At 43.0% G+C, this 17,951-nt stretch overlaps 1 protein-coding gene across 1 annotated transcript in view; it reads left to right on the forward strand.

The window, feature by feature from the left end:
* LOC145359999 (tumor necrosis factor receptor superfamily member 5-like) overlaps positions 1-17,591 on the forward strand; it is a 38,395-nt gene extending 20,804 nt beyond the window's left edge. Inside the window, exons 5-8 of the mRNA XM_080214902.1 lie at positions 3,452-3,577; positions 4,542-4,688; positions 14,927-15,020; positions 17,410-17,591. Coding sequence (XP_080071028.1) covers positions 3,452-3,577; positions 4,542-4,688; positions 14,927-15,020; positions 17,410-17,575 — 533 coding nt within the window. The 3' untranslated portion in view covers positions 17,576-17,591. The remainder of the gene's footprint in view (positions 1-3,451; positions 3,578-4,541; positions 4,689-14,926; positions 15,021-17,409) is intronic.
* The last annotated feature ends 360 nt before the right edge of the window (positions 17,592-17,951 follow it).

A 17,951-nucleotide genomic window follows, 5' to 3' on the forward strand; every position in this document is an offset into this window, starting at 1 on the left:
TGCTGCCCATAGTTTTAATTCATATAAAATGCATCATGAATAAATGTTCCCTTATCAATGCCAGTTGCTTTATTATGAGAGACGCATAGCTCCTGTTTCCTCTTCTCTTAATTAAGATTTTTGTTTAATTTTACTGCAAATCATTTCAGTTTCTCAGAAGTATTCACATCACTAATTGTTTCAACATTGAAAGCTTTCAATAACAGTTATATTTTTGATTGTTTTCCAATGACACCTAACTAATATGAACAATGGCACAGTTTTTAACACTGCTGCCTCACAGTGCCATGGACCTGGGTTTGATTTCCGGCTTGGGTCATTGTCTGTGTGGAGTCTGCACATTCTCCCTGTATATGTGTGGGTTTCCTCCCACAGTCTGAAAAGATGTGCTGGTTCGGTACATTGGCTATGCTGAATTCTCCCTCAGTTTTTCCGAACAGGCATTGGAGTGTGGCAACTAGAAGATTTCCAGAATAACTTCATTGCAGTGTTAATGTAAACTTACTTGTGACACCAATAAATAAACTAAACTTTTGTATTTGTGAAATGTTTTTAATGTAATTAAAACAAACTTTGAAATATTCATTTTCAGGTTTACTTATTTAAATCATAAATAAAACCACCCTGCCGAAAATTCTGAGGTTTCACATTTCAATGCTTTTGTTAACATGGTGATTGCTCCATGTTTTCCAAAGAGCCGTTCACCTCACTGACAGCTGCCACATAGTTTTTGCGGTCCTTTGAGCAGAGAGTTTCTCTAATCAGGCATCTGATCCAGCACAGCGTGCCTTCTGCAGGGCATGTGTGAGTAGGATTAAAAAAAACAAGGCTCTTCAACCAATCAAATTGAATCCTTGCTGAAACACACGGAGGGTTAAATTGGATAATCCCTGGAAAACAGCACAGGGACTGTGATACACAATTAAACCACACCTATATTTAAAAGGCAGGCAAAATGCCAAACCTGTGCCTATGCCTTCCAATGGTTCCTGTGTGCAGTCAACATTCCCCACTGGGTTCACTGGAGATACACACCAACAGGTGGATCTATAATATTGGTATCTTGACTTTTTAAAATTAATTTTGGGACATGAGCTTTGCTGGTTGGTCAGCAATCATTGCCCATTCTAGTTGCCCTTGAGAAGGTGGTGGTGAGCTGTCCACAATGGCATTGGAGAGGGAATTCCAGAATTTTGACCCAGTGACTGCAAAGGAAAGGCAATATACTTCACGTGACATTCCCATGTATCTACTGCCCTTGTCCTTTTAGATGGAAGTGGTTGTATGTTTGGAAGGCGACTGAATCTGTTAAAGGGGAAGGACGTTGTGCCTGCTGGTGATGCTGAGATCATTTGAAATATTGTGTTGTGATGGGTCAGCAATGGGTAGCAGCTGGAGAGAGCATGGACTAAGATTTTCAGATGCTGTGCTGGAGCTCTTGGTGGAAGAGATGAAAGAAAAATGTGATATTCTGTACTTTCCAGGCACATGCTCAGAAGGCACTGACGAGGGAGAAGGGGTCTAGTCCCAAGAATCTGGTCCCAGGGAGCTGGATGCAGTGAAGGAAAATGTTTAATAATCTCACGCAAGTTATTTCTGTTAACACATACATCTTCAAATGCCATAAGGATGCACACTAGTTCTACAGCAGAGGACTCAGCTGAGGACTTTATATAGACCAAGTTACAGATAAAGGCTGATGGGTGTGCACAGAGAATTGCACATGGTACACTGGGAAACCTGCAGGAAAAACTTCCTTCAGTGTTAATGGAGAAGTCCAACACCAATTCTCTGGAGTGTTGCAATGGAAGCTGACACTGCAACCTTAGCTCACTGTTATGGAAGAAACTGATTTTTTTGCACAAGTCATTAAAAATCTGTAGATAATGGAGACAAATATGGAAAAGCACTTACTCCTGAATGTGGCAGCCCTAACTTTTCTGGTTTTTTTTGTTCACGGGATTTGGGCCTCACTGGCTTGGCCAGCATTTATTGCCCATCCTGAGGGTATTTAAGAGTCAATCATATTGCTGGAGTCACATGTAAGCCAGACTAGATAAGGATGACAGATTTCCCTCCCTAAAGGACATTAGTGAACCAGATGGGCTTTTATGACAATCAATTCGTCATAGTCATTAGATTTATAACTCCAGATTTAAAAATCTAATTCCAGTTTCACCATCTACCATGGTGAGAGTTGAACCCAGGACCCCAAAACATTACTTGGGTTTTTGGATTACTAATTCAGTGACAAAACTGCTACCTCCCCCTGTGTGTTTAATGGTCAAGTATCAATGCCACAATTCTCCCAAAATAAATGTCAAATTCATGGGAAAACTGGTACAAACCACACCAGTTTTTTCAGTGTGACTTTGTACTTGAATCTCCCAAACTCTGTGCAATGTAGAGGTCACAATCGTGAATATAATTAAAAGCTCGGGCGGAGACTGACAGTTGCGCAGTGCTGCCAGTGTACAGTGGCCCCGATTTGTCAGCCTGCAGTTTGCTGGCCAGCCCGGGACCTGCGCAGTGCTGCCTCTCCCACCCAACATCTCAGAGGGCCCCAATCTTCAGACAACCCCACACCGTAGCAGCGACGACCCACCACACCATCCCTCCTGCTAGGTTGATTTCACCCTCCCCCCCCCCCGCCCCCGCCTGCTCCCCCCGACCCTGAAGGTGCCCCGATCGCTGGCCTTCCTCCCTGCAGCCTGCCAGATCACCAGGCAAAGTGGCAGCAGGACCCCCCCACCATCACACCCATGGATCATTTCCTTGGGATTGCCAGTGGGCAGTGCCTTGGTGCCCTGTGGGCATGGGCATTTTGCATCTTGGACAATGCCAGAGGCATACGCGGGCACAGTCAGGGTGCCCATGCCCAGTGGCACCCCCATCCCCCCTTTACTCTTGCAGGGTCTCCTGCTAGTCCCCTGAACATGGAGAATTACACTCAATCGCACTGGAGTGAAATATTCCTGATGGGGTGGGAGATGCTAGCGGGCCTGGAGAATTCAGTCCCAGGCCCCCTAATCACAAAATAAAATTAAAAACAGATGCAAAGTACTTGTCTTCTCGCTGGTTTCCAGACAGCGCCGGATTTCGGCGTTGGGAAATGCACGTGTGAATTGGCCGACAGGTGATTCTCCCAGCCTGCCGCACTAATTCAGGGCACAAAGCTAAAAAATTAGTGCGGTGGGATGGGAGAATCGCGCCCCCTCCTCCCCCCAAAACTTGCATCTTTACATGAGTAAGCTCCTTGATTACTCTGATATACCTGTACCTCCTGAACTTCTGTTATTGCTGTCTAAAAATAATAAAGCTTCTCATGTCATTTCTAATTTTGTTTTTTCTTAGCCTTTTGCAGCAGAATTCTTTCTGTCAACAGTTTTCCAGGAACATGAGAAGTATTCTAATTCCATAACTGACTTGCACATGTTTTATTTCCTTGCAGGCACCATAGTGTTCAAACATTGCACGAGAGATTTTGGTACAACTTGTAAACCTTGTACAGATGGAGAATATATTGAACATCCAAATGGCTTAGAAATCTGTCTCAAGTGTAAAGTTTGTGATCAAGGTAAATATCACAATCACATTTATTTCACTGTCGTGGAGACTGACTTGTTTAAAATATTCAAGATGCAGATTGGCAAAGTTCTGGGAGTCAAGGGTTATAAGGGTTATGGGGAACAGGCTGGAAAGTGGAGTTAAGTGGAGTCAGACTTCTTACTGTGTTTACCCCAGTCCAACACCAGCATCTCCACATCATGACTACTATCGAACCAGAGAGTTCCTGCCCGTCACCACCCCCCCCAATCCCCAGTTTGCCCCAAACCTTAAATCGCCCCAGTAATCCTGGTACATCTAATTTGAATTCCTTGAGCTTAGTGTTTGAGGGTTGAACTAATTAAACTCTTTAACATTTTAAAGGGATTGAATTGAGAAGATACAAAGAAACTAAGATGGAGGTAATCTTAGTATTATTGCTGAAAGATAGACTTTGTTGAAGTTTTTTTGTCTTGTACTCATCACAACAATCTGCAAGGACGCCAAATATAAAGGAAAGAACAATTTTTACCATGAGAAGAGAGTGCTGAATGATTGGCAAGTAGACTGTGATTGGTAGAGGCGTTGCTGTGGAGGATGAACCAGTAAATGATGACTGACAGTTATTAATTTTAAGATTAGAACCTGTCCATTTAAGAATTAAATTAGGAAGCAGTTTTTCCTGTAAAATGTAGTGGAAATTTGGAACTGCCTCCCCAAAGATCTCTGGATTCTGGGTCATTTGAAATGAGGTAGAATTTTGGTATGAGTGATTGGCGAGGAAAATGTTAAAAATATAAACTGAGAAATGGTCTCTTCTTCATGGAATTGGACAGTTGGCTGGTGGCTCCATCAGGTTAATCACCCAAAAATCAATCCTCTAGATTATAATCTTAATAAAGTTCCTCTATTTCATTGCCTACCTTGTAAGGCGGATAAAGTGAGATGGTTCATACTGATCTCACTTGTAGTTTATTCATGTTTTCTGTTTATAGAGTTGGGGCTGCAAGCTAAGCATGCATGTACCTCTACACGTAACACAATATGTGGACCGAGAGAAGGATATTACTGCGTTGACAGCACCTGTCAGATGGGCAGAAAGCATAAAACGTGTCCTCCAGGCGAAGGAGTTAAAGAAAAAGGTATGGTTTGAATTTCCTTATTTCATTATTAAATCCTGCCTTGTGGTGGAAGATGTGGGTTTGACTTTACTGCATTATACACTTCAGAATTAGGCGTTACAGTAACAGCAGAGGATGGACAATCCGGTATGAAGGCAGGTTGCTAAATACTTGATCCTAATGCCATTTAGCCCTCAACTGGCCTATCAGATTAATTATGGGCAGTGCTTGGGAAACAAACCCAAATTGATATCATGATGAGGGAATTTGCTCCCAGAGAAGCAAGATGCATTGGGTCACCCAATTGATTCCTGCGGTTTGTCAGATTGACCCCAATGGGGATCATGGACAAATCAGTCTGTCTTTGAGCTGAAACATTTGGGCTCTGCCGATATCAGGAATAGGTGCAGATTGGGCTTAAAAGTGATGTAGCTGGCTGGCTTCCCAACTCCTTTCTTTAGTGACCCATTTGGGTTCAGCAGCCTGGAAGGTCACTCACTCCTCAATGCCAACAGGCAATTAGTCATTAAGAGCCTTGTTAAAGGTAGGAAACCGAGACTGACTAGGAGTTTCTCGTTGGTCTCCAGTTTCGGGTCACAAAGAGGCAAGTCACCTATCTGGAGGCAGGCACACAGCAGTAGCCCAGACAAAAACCTACAAGCTGCCCTTGCCTACCTGTGTGGGTTGACAGCCACAAATTGCCCAATAGAGGGATTCCACCCCCTCTCGGTGATAGCTTTGTATGTTTTAAATTCTTTTAAAAATTGGCTGAGAGGGCACCTTGTTATTGAAGTGACCTTGAAATTACTTGACTTGCACAGCAACCAGACACACCACCTGAAGCTGGAAGGCCTCCAGTAATGCAGCTTTGAGAGACTATTAACTGCTGTTAATTGGATAAGAAACCAATCCAAACGTTTAAGAGGATCTATGGTCAACATTCCAGGTCAGTGATTATTGCTCCTCTACGGGTTTGAGATCTGGAAATAGTCCCCCTGTTTTGCATCCCCAAATTGAAAATTCAGTCCGTTAACCCTCTCTTTTCAGATGCACTAAATCATCCCAGCAAAATGTTTTTCACCTATAATTATTGATTTGGCTCCCATTGCTTACCGACCTTTACTGGTCAAAACTCAACCCTGTCCAAAGCTTGAGCTTCCCACATTCCTGTCCACACTATTATCATCCCATCATCTCCAATCACTAATATATTCCTGCTCTGTTACACAATATATCCAAATTAAAATCACTGTCCTTTTCTGACATGGTGGCACAGTGGTTAGCAGTGCTGTTTCACAACACCAGGGGCGTGGTTTCGATTCTGAGCTTGGGTCATTGTCTGTGTGGAGTTTGCACATTCTCCCCGTGTCTGTGTGGGTTTCCTCTGGGTGCTCCAGTTTCCTCCCACATTCTGAAAGACGTGCTGGTTAGGTACTTTGACCTGAATTGGTGCCGGACTGTGGCAACTAGGGGAATTTCACAGTAATTTCATTGTGTTAATATAAACCTTACTTGTGACTAATAAACTTTAACTTTAAATCTCTCTGAATTTTCACATTCCTGTCACTGCAAATACGTCAAGCCACAGATTATTTTGTGAACCTGACAATCCTCTGACCCCAGCCTTCTGCACAACCCTCAGTCCCTCGCTATTCCTCACCATTGGTGGCAGAGTTTTGATAGCCTCGTTCCTACTATCTGGATCTTGTAGTATAAAGGGTCAATATGGGACTGGAAACAGTACTGTCCACAGAGTGAATAAGAGAACCCATGACCAGCATAGTCAAAATTTGAATTCTTTACAGTAATGTACAGACTATATGGCACAAACTGAATGAGCGTCAGGGACAGATTCAGATCAGTAACTATAATGTAGTAACCATTACCAGGACATGGATACAGGATGGTCAAGATTGGGAACTAAAAATATCAGGTTACACAGAAGGAATAGGGCAAACTGCAGAGGGTGTAGCAATTCTGATCAATGACAGAATCACTTCTACAGTGAGGGAGGATATAATTAGGAGAAAGCGTGCAATAGAGACCCTAAAGGTGAAACTGAGGAACCGTAAAGAAACCAAAACCACAATGGGTGTCAGATATAAACCACCTGGTAGTAGCCCAGAAGACAGTAGATGGTATAAATGCTGAAGTTAGGCAACTGTGTAGTAAAGCAGAGTAGTCTTAATGGGTGATTTTAATCTTAACATGGACTGGGACAAGTACCTGCCAGAAAGGTTATGAATTCCTGGAGTGTGTCTGGGATAATTTCCTACAGCAGCATGTCTTGGATGCAACAAGGGGCCAAGCATTACTGGATCTAGTACTGAGCAACGAACCTGATTTAATTAATGACTTAGTTGTTCGTGAGTACTTGTTAAACAGTGATCATAACATGATCGAGTTTAGTGTAGCATTTAATGGGCGGAACAGTGGTTAGCACTGCTGCCTCTCAGCACCAGGGGACCCAGGTTCAATTCTGGCCTGTGGTCACTGTCTGTGGAGTTTGCATATTCTCCCCGTGTCTCTGTGGTTTCCTCCGGGTGCTCCAGTTTCTTCCCACGCTCCAGAGATGTGCAAGTTGTTAGGAATGGGTTAACAATCATCTTCCATTTAAGTTCGAACTTGAATGTTAATCATTTAATAGAAGTCACTGGGATATATAAAGAGGTTACAAGTGGCACTGGGTGTAGAGGAGAATTTTAAGTAGAATTTGATCAAAGAAATAAAGGTAGGTTTAAGAAGAAGCTGAACTCATGTCTCCTTTACTGAACTGCAATTGAAAGGCTCAAAAACAGGTTAAATTGACCCTAGTGTCAAGGGAATTGGCAGGGTAAATACATGGGGTTCTCGGAATAGGGCCTGGGTGGGATTGTGGTTGGTGCAGACTTGATGGGCTGAATGGCCTCTTTCTGTACTGTAGGGATTCTATGATTTGAAAGATAAGCAAAGATCGGACACGAAAACTTTGGATTTAAGCAAGGCGGACTTTAATGGGATGAGGCAAAGACTGTCCACAGTAGTTTGGGAAACTGCTCACGGGTAGAACTGAGGAACATTGGAGGATATCCAAAAGAAAAGTTAATGCTCTTCAGGAGCGGTTTGTGCCCATGAGAAGGAAAAGCTCTGCCTCACTTTAAAAAACAGCCATGAACTTCGAAGGATGTGAGGGACGGCATAAAATTAAAAAGCTTATGAGAATGCAAAGAATAATACAAATCTCACAGAATGGGACACATACAAAGACCAAAGGGCCACAAAGCGACTTATAAGAGCAACAAAACAAAAGGATTACAAAAGGAAACTTGCAGAGATGTTACAATTGTATAAAGGGAAAGTAACTGGTTAAAAGCTCTATTGACCCACTGAAGACTGAGGGTGGGAATGTTGTTAATGAACTTGGGGAAATTGCAGACTTGCTGAACAAGTATTTTGCTTCAGTATTTACAACAGAAAGGGGGGATAGCTTGCCAGAAGTCCCACAAAACTAATAGAGGATCAGGAACAAGGTCGAAATAGAATTAGCTTAAGTGAATCATCAATAATGGGGAAATTCATGGAACTGAAGAGTAATTCCCAGGGCCCAATGGTTTCCATCCACACATGTTAAAGGAGGGAGAAGAGCATATTGTCGGTATTCTAACTAATCTTCCAAAGTTCCCCAGATTCAGGAGTCATATCCCTGGACTGGAAATTGGATCATTTTTCTCTGCTCTTAATGAATGGTGACTGAGGAAACCAGGGAATTACAGATCTGTTTGCCTAACATCTGTGGTGGGGAAATTGTTGTCACTCAAGGATCTCAAAATTACAGTTAATCGGGGAGAGACAGCATGGATTCATGAAGGGTAGGTCATGTCGGACAAACATCTAAAGAATTATTTTGAAGAGGTGATAAAGATGGTGGACAGAGGCAAGTCAATGGATGTTGTTTATATGGACTTCCAGAAGGCTTTTGATAAAGCCACACACAAGAGATTGTTAGCTATGGTGGAACCCATGGAATTGTCGGTAGATTGCTGATGTGGATAGGAAATTGACTGAGCAACAGGAAATGGAGTTGTAGTAATGGGTAAATACTCAAATTGGGAGGATGTGACTAGTGGTGTCCCGCAAGGATCTGTCTTGGGGCCTTAATTATTTACAGTATTCATTAACAACATGGATAATGGCACAAAAAGTAAAAGATCCAAATTTGCAGGTGACCCAAAGTTGGACAGCATTATAGTTAGTGTTGTGGACAACACAGAACTACAACAAGATATTGATTGGCTGAATGGGCCAAGCTGTGGCAAATGGATTTTAATTTTAAGTGTAAGGTTATCCATTTCAGATCAAAGAAAGTGCCTTATAAAAAAAATCCTGATATATCCTAAGTTAGATTTAGGGATGTCCAACAAAATTTGGAGGTTCAGGTGCATAGCTCCATAAAATGCCACAAACAGGTGCAGAAAACAGCCAAGACCAACGGAATGCTAGCCTTCATATCTAAAGGGCTGGAGTGTAGGGAAGCAGATGTTATCAAAAGAGAAAAGGCTGGAAAATCTCAGTAAGTCTGGCAGCATTTTTAAAGGAGAGAAGAGCGCTGACATTGAGTCCAGCTGACCCTTTGTCAAAGCTTTGTTCCAGCATCTGCAGTAACTATTTTTTTGAAGTAAATGTTATGCTGACCTCACTTAGAGTATTGTGAGCAGGTATGGGCACCAAACCTTAGGGAGGATGTTTTGACCTTGGAAGGAGTTCACAGGTTTACAAGAATGATGCCTCAACTCCATGGGTCAGATTATGAGGAGAAATTAGACAAATTAAGCCTTTACATGGCCACAGACCAGCCATGATCTTATTGAATGGCAGAGCAGGTGGAGGGACTAAATGGCCAACTCCTGTTTCTATATTCCTACATGGAGTATACTATCACGTAGGGACAGAGCTGTGTGTAGAAGCAAGCATGGAGAGAGCACCTAGCTTTTACCCTTTTGGTAATTATATACATGTATTACAGTAATAGTTAATATTTACTGTTGAACTATCTACGAGTATGATATCTTATTGTGACCTACCAAACTACTGAACATCTTGTAACAGGGTGGTGGCAAATGGAACAATACAAAACCTCACAGAGACTGCAGAAGAACATTAAAATCCTGGCAAACCAATGAAGCATTCTGACCTGAGGAATAGGTCAAAAAGTGAGAAGCAGAAGGAAATCGTTGGAGAAAAGTTCCAAAGAGAAGCTGAAGACAGAAATAAGGCTCTTCACTGCAACCAAAAACTCCATGGAATCCTGTGGAAGTCCATCTTCAAAACCCAGACAGTGAAGAATCAGCAGACCTAATAGGGATGAGCTAAAGATTCAAAAATCCCTGGACTAAGGAAGTGCTGAAAAAGTTCAGACACTACAGTGGTCAAAAATTACTACTTAAATCGCAGTGTGATACCCGAGTCTACGCCCAAACACATGATGGCGGAGCTCATTTCAAAAATAAAACATTAATTAAAAATTAATCACAACTGAGTCGTCAGCTTCAAAAGCTGGGATTCAACAATTCAACAACCTGAAAACATAAAGCTAAAGCTGTGAGAACTCTTACCAATGGGTCCAGGCATCCATTGTTGAAAAAATCTGAACATTGTGACAATGAGCAGCATTACTGTGGGAGCCGAACATGACCAGCAAGTGTGGGAAAACCCTTCATGCAGAAACACTGCATCAGCTTGGATTTTCTGAAGTCTCTTAAAACTAAATCTGAACGTAAAAATATTTAACCATTGATCAGAAATTTATCCTTCTTAATCAGTTTTGACTTATCCAAGGCCCAGATCAATCACAGAATTGGGAATTTAGAGAGATTTGTTAAATACAAGATTCAGATCTGGATAACAAGACAGAAGCTAAACAAGATAACATACCACTTTCTGCAGTAGGCCTGATAGCTGATGGTATATAACTAGACAAGGAATAAACAAATTATCTACAAAATTCAGTGAAGTTTTAAATTGGTGTGACACTGATTTAACCTTCAAAATAACAAAATCCTGAAAGGGCAAATTTATTAAATGTGTGGCAGCCAGGAGAACCAGTGAACTTCTTTATTAAAGAGCTTTACAGAAAATTACAGTGCCCTAAAATCTGAGCTCATCACAGATAGAATTGATGTAGTTGCGAACAGTGATGTGCTTCAAGTGAAGGAAGATCTAATCTTTTGAGATTGCCTGTCAATCTGAGTGGCTATCTGAAATCCACTTACAGCACAGATCCATATTAAGAGAAGCAAATACAAAATAAAGTCCACAGTCCAGCTCATGAAACAGCACAGAAACAGAGACAATCCAGGCCAAGGGAAGTAATATCCTAACTGACCAGTTAAGTGGCCATGTCAGCAATGTGGAGCAAAGCCTCCCACAGCTGTGATCAACGTCTGATAATTTCAGTCCAATGCTTTCATTGTAACTGAAAAAGACATTTGTGAAAAATAGGGACAGCCCAGAGGAATCCAACTTCAGTTTTAGGCATTATTCTGGAACCATTGAGGTATGGTGACAAACAAATCTTCCAGCTGGTGTGTGTCATTGATAATCAGTCTTTTTCTGTCCTGAGTAGTGATGTTTGTGTTGCCCTAAATCTCCTCAAAACAGCAGAAGATTTTTATTAGTGTCACAAGTAGGCTTTTATATTAACACCGCAGTGATGTTACTGTGAAAATCCTCTAGTCGGCAGACTCTGGTACCTGTTTGGGTACACCTGAGGGAGAATTTAGCATGGACAATGCATCTAACCATTGGTGCATTGTCTTTCGGACTGTGGGAGGAAACCGGAGCAACCCCACACAGACCACGGGAAGAATGTGCAAACTCCACACAATTAGTGATCCAAGCTGGGAATTGAACTTTGGTCCCTAGTGCTGTGAGGCAATAGAGCTAACCATTATGCCACCATGGCACCTAGATTGCCAAGAGAACCACAGATGTAAATTATACAGAATTGCAAGTTCCCAAGAACTCTCAGATCCTCCTGGCTGAGACTGTAGCTCTGAATTGGCTTCTCTCTTTGTAGAGCCAGTTTATCCACTTCCTGTACTGATGCCAGAAGCCCCTCATTGGCCAGATCAATCAACCAACCACTCACATGGTTACCATGACACCTTAAGCAGATGGTCATCTAGAAAGGAACCAGTAACCAGAAGAGCCTCAACCTCCTGCTGAAAGACAAACCCAGAGACCACAAAAGAGATGCTGTAATCCCCAGTCAGCATGATGGTGGTAGAGACCGTGCTAGAAAAAAGTAGCATCCATTGGTCATAGCGTAGCACATGGGCAAGCAAAAAGATGAGCTTAATACTAACATTCTCACAACAGGAAGCATCCTCTACTGCTCCCACTTTTGCTATGGTGAACTGGATGAAGGAGTAAAAGGGAAAACACTGTAGAGATGGGCTGAGAGTTCCTTCGCCCTGTGGAAAATGGGATAAACCAGCTATCTTCCATTACTACATTTGGAGAATTGGTAAAGAATGATTCAATGCCAAAGAACAGAAAAAAGGATAATGAAGATATCCAGATGGCAGAACAACTTCCAACTCAACAAAGTTTACCTGCAGCAATAGAGCTTACCACACTGATTCATCCCTGCATGATGTTACAATCCCAATGTTGTAGACAATGGTACAGAATTTCTAACGGAAGCAGTGTAGATGGGGTCAGGTTCCAACTTCAGCCAGAACTCCCTTTCTGTGATGTTGCTAGTTCAGTGTTAAACTGCAAACTGAGACTTTGCAGTTCAGCAAGGCAATATTAATGGTTCCACAAGCTAGAGGTTTTTAATCACATAGAACATAGAACACTACAGCACAAACAGGCCCTTCGGCCCATGAGTTGCGCCGATCACATCAACACCTACCAATCTATAGACCTATCTATAACCCCCAGTCCCATGAAACCCCATATACTCATCCAGAAGTCTTTTAAAAGACCCCAGCGAGTTCGCCTCCACCACCACTGACGGCAGCCGATTCCATTCACTCACCACCCTCTGAGTGAAAAACTTACCCCTAACATCACTTCTGTACTTTCCTCCCCGCACCTTAAATCTGTGTCCTCTTGTAGCGACCATTTCAACCCGGGGAAATAGCCTCTGAGAATCCACCCTATCTATTCCTCTCAACATTTTATAAACTTCTATCAGGTCGCCTCTCAACCTTCGTCTCTCCAGGGAAAAGAGACCCAGCTCCCTCAACCTAACTTCATAAGGCATGCCTCCCAGTCCAGGCAACATCCTTGTAAATCTCCTCTGTACCCTTTCAATAGCTTCTACGTCTTTCCTATAGTGAGGCGACCAGAACTGCGCACAGTACTCCAAGTGAGGCCTGACAAGGGCCTTATAAAGTTGCAGCATTACCTCCCGACTCCTAAACTCAATCCCTCGATTAATGAAGGCCAGTACACCATACACCTTCTTGACCACATCCTCCACCTGTGAGGCCGATTTAAGAGTCCTGTGGACCCGGACCCCAAGATCCTTCTGCTCTTCAACACTACTAAGACTCCTGCCCTTGATAGTGTACTCGTTCATCCCGTTGGTTCTGCCAAAATGAACGACTACGCATTTATCCGTGTTGAAGTCCATCTGCCACTTCTCCGCCCAGTCCTGCATCCTATTTATGTCCTGCTGCAACTTTTGACATCCTTCCAGACCATCCACAACACCGCCGACCTTCGTGTCATCAGCGAACTTACTTACCCATCCCTCCACTTCCTCATCCAGGTCATTTATGAAAATGACAAACAGCAAGGGTCCTAGAACAGATCCCTGGGGCACTCCACTGGTGACTGACCTCCATTCAGAAAAAGACCCATCCACAACCACTCTCTGCCTTCTGCAGGCAAGCCAGTTCTGGATCCACAAGGCCAAAGGCCCTTGGATCCCATGCCCTCTCACCTTCTCAAGAAGTCTTGCATGGGGGACCTTATCAAATGCCTTGCTGAAGTCCATGTACACCACGTCCACGGCACTTCCTTCGTCAATGTGTTCAGTCACATTATCGAAGAACTCAACTAGGCTCGTAAGGCACGACCTGCCCTTGACAAAATCCATGCTGACTATTCCTGATCATGTCAAACCTCTCCAAATGCTCGTAAATCTTGTCCCTCAGAAGCCTGTCCATCAGCTTACCAACCACTGAGGTCAGACTCACCGGTCGGTAATTTCCCGGGCTATCTCTGTTCCCTTCACATGACTTCCAACTCTCCACATTGTCTTTTGGCGAAGAATGTGCATCCCTCACCTGGGTCCCCAAGGTGTTGAATGTCTCAATCATCAGGAATTGAAAGGAAGGTTGGAGGTCCCTTTGTATGGATAGATGAATAGATGCTGGTTGACCAGCCTAGGTTATAGGCTGATGACCTTTGAATCACTGTCTGAAATTTGTCTGTGCAACCCTTCAGGGATAATGATGTGCAAATTTCCCCAATACTGCCAGGTAGCTTCAGTTGTTCAGGGTCACAGACATACGCCAAAGTCTTGCTGCAATTCGCGCTGGCGGGATCTGATGGTCCCACCAATGGCGCACCCCTGGGAGCAACACATTGCGCATATCGACACAGACATCAAGTTAAAACAATCTGCTTGGAGATCCTCTCCACTTGGAACTGGCTGTTTGCTATGTCAATGGTAGTCATGATGTGGAAGTGCCAGCTCCACCGGCTGGACTTTAAGCTGGTGTTGTGAGATTTCTTTATGTTTTACCCCAGTCCAACGCCAGTACCTCCACATCAGCAACACGTTGTCTCCATAGCTGTGAAACACACTGCAGAAAGGGAGAAAAATCCCACCCAACAATTTTGGATCTTTTTCTGGTTTGAAATAGCAGGCAGCAATGAGCTCCTATATATTTTGTTCTAAAAAAAAGTACAGGGTGAGGTCTTGGTCCCTCATTTATTTTAACTCTGGGCAGTTTTAGTGAAAAACTCACTAAATTATTGAGAAAACTGGAGTACATAAAACAATAATAGGAAGTATGGTCCAGATTTTAAGATCCCAATAGCAGCAGACACACATCAGGGGAGCCTCTAATGATGGCCCCACTGGGCTGCGCTCTCGAGCTGCAGGGACCAGGAATGGGTAAATTTGAACAAATTACACAGATTTTAAGCGCCCTGTATTAGAGCTGATAATCACAAGCACAGAACTGCATTTCAAACTGCCCTTAATACAAGCTCAATTCCAATGACCTAGTGTTGATTTTCATACATTTATTTTTCAGGTACACAGTTCGAAGATACTGTGTGTGAGGTGTGCCCTGAAGGAACGTATTCAAACAATGATTCATCATCTCAAACATGTGAGAAATGGACAGTGTGAGTACCTCAAAGAATCCAGAATGTTTATACTTGTAACATCAGTGTATGGCTGGTTGTGATTTTTAAAATTCATTCATGAGATTCGGGCGCCACTGGCTATTGGGGAATTTGAACGTGTGACACCAGGTTTAAGTCCAACCGATTCATTTGATAGTAGACTCAGTGTTTACCCCAGTCCAACGCCGGCATATCCACATCACGAATTTGAATGTAACAGTATGTGGTTGTTTATTTATTCGTGGCACAAGTAGGCTTACAATAACTTCATTGCAGTGTTAATGTGAAAATCCCGGAGATTGAACCCAGATCCCCGGCACCGTGAGGCAGCAGTGCTAACCGCTGTGCCACCCCTGTCCCGTTGCTGAGGAATGCTGTCATGGCAGGTGTTGGGTTGTTAAAGACGCGAAACGTGCAGCATATTTGGAATGAAACAAGAACCCAACAGTGTCTGCATTTAACCAGTGCTACCTCCAGAGGCAAATGCAATACCCCGGAGGGACAGTTAGGGCAGTGCTTCAGTAACATTTAAAACCAATTCTCTGAAGATTTATTTCTGCATTCTGACTTTATCTGCCAGCAGTCTGGTTTCCAGGGTTGTGTGAAGCTCAACAGGATGAACCAGTTGAGAGCACAGCAGGACGAACAGAGCCCTGAAAATGAAAAACTGATTCAGGAAAGGGGTTTATTTCCTTAAGTGAAAGGATTTTGTGTACAGGAATTGTTCTGTTCTTCTTGTGGGTAACCAGTAAACTATTAGCAATAAATTGAGGGATAAATTTAAAAGGCAGAATAAACTAAATTAAAAGGATGCAATGGCTGGGATTCTCGCAGAAAAAGTGCCCAATAGTTGGGAAAATGGGAGAATTTCCCACCTGTGTTTTGGGCATATTTAGTTTAATGAATCTCCAGCACTCTGTACAATCAAAAAGTGGGAGGGCAGGGTATCATCCCACTGAAGAGGCCAGCAGCATAGAGCTCAGCGCGTCACTGCGCATGTACCAAACTGTCAGTGTGGAGATCGGCACTTGTGCACTGACTGCACTCCCCAATCACCCCCTCCCTTCCCCAGTGGTCCCATTGCAGAGTGCACAGTGGACCCCTCTTCCCTGCCTCGGCACTGCCTGGTGCCCCTTGGCACTGGCTTCATGGTAATGGTAGGGTAGTGGATGTGCTGGGTCATGCAGTTATAGATTGTGATTGAATTCAATTCTGCTGCTGCTGGCCCACAGCACCTCAGACAACCAAACTTGAGCTGCTAGATCTATTCCAAGTCTGTCTCAGTAAACACAGCTGCAGTTCCACACACACAGTAGAGGGTATCCTCAATGTAAAGACAGTATTTGGTCTCCACATGGACTATATGGTGATTACTGCTACCGATACTGTCATAGACAGATGCATCTGTGACAGGCAGATTGGTCAATGTGTGGCCAAGTCAGTATTTCCCACTTGATGATTTCCGTATCCCCCCTGCTGTAGGCTTCAGCAGAAATGCCCTTCAGGACTTGGCCAGCTCAATCATTGGTGCTGCTGGAATCAGTAGAGCCACTTCTGGTGATGGACATTGAAGTCCTCCACCCAAGAACATTTTGTGTCCTTGTCACCTTCATTGCTGCTTCCAGGCAAAGTTCAACAAGGAACAGGACTGATGCATCGGTTGGTGCAGTAAGTGGCAATCAGCAGGAGGTTTCCTTGTCCAGATTTGACCTGATGAGCATGTTAATAGGAAATGACACTTTACTACCCTCAGTCATCTTTCCTCCTATGTTAATGGTTAATAACTATTACAGAAGTGTCCTACAGACTCCTTTCATGTTCACCTGATATTATCACAAGTCGGCATTTTTGGATTTTTAAAATCTAGAAAAAGAATTTTAGACAAAAGACCAGTTAGTGTTTCAGTGCGATTCTTCGGCAGAGCTCAGTTCTGAGGTTTTACTTCAATAAAACTCTTTTTTAAAAATTCTTTCACAAGAATTGTGATCACTGGCTAGGACAGCATTTATTGCCTTTTAGCCACTGCACTCTCTGATATATGAACATCCACAGTGCTATTAGGAATGGGGTCCCAGAATTTTGACTGAGTGCAGGAACAGCAATATCGTTCCAATCAGGCTGGAGTGTGTCATGAAGTAACAGACCTCATTATAGTCTTTGGAAGAGGAGTTTGGGAGTTATGCAAGGTGCCCTGGCCAAGAGTTATTTTGGTCACATCAAATGGATCAGCCTTCAGTCGTTTCCCGTAATGGTAAATTGAATTCAAACTGAACTGGGCTTGGAATAAGATTTCAATAAGAGATTAATTGTAACAAATTAGTTATAATTATGCAAACAACAACTACAGTAGATATTTGTGTTGATTTAACATTTTCAACATTTTCCACAGTTGTAAGGAAATCAATAAAAAGCAGGTCACACTCGGAACTGCTACTACTGACACAGTGTGTGAAGAAGAAAAGAGTAATCCAGGCATTATAATTGCAGCTGTTAACGTGCCCGTGCTCGTGCTCGTGTTGATCATAGCTGGTGCAGTGCTTTATGTCCTTATATGAAAAAAAGGAAGCAATCAAAATCTGTAGGTGAGTAATTCATTTGAGTTACTGTGTGCATTTTCCTGTGCGAGTATGATTTTTCCATATTCTTTCAGTTAGATTACAAATAATTTTTCTTTTACAAAAAAGTTGCCATAGACCCAGATGACCATCAGCTGCTCTATTGAGTGATTTTAACCTGAGGATCACCACACCTCAGGCAAGGGGCAAGGTTGAGAAGGTGAAGGCTTCGTGAATATCCTCAGCCAGTCTGGTAATTAAACCCACACTGTTGGCGTTGCTGTGCATCGCTAACCAACTGAGCCAAACTGATCCCCTTTTTCAACACTAAACTGTAATCAAACCTGCATGGAAAGCAGGAGGTCACATCAGAGAA

The sequence above is a fragment of the Carcharhinus amblyrhynchos genome, chromosome 30, assembly GCF_965287045.1.
Source record: "Carcharhinus amblyrhynchos chromosome 30, sCarAmb.v2.hapA, whole genome shotgun sequence".
NCBI classification, from domain to species: Eukaryota; Metazoa; Chordata; class Chondrichthyes; order Carcharhiniformes; family Carcharhinidae; genus Carcharhinus; species Carcharhinus amblyrhynchos.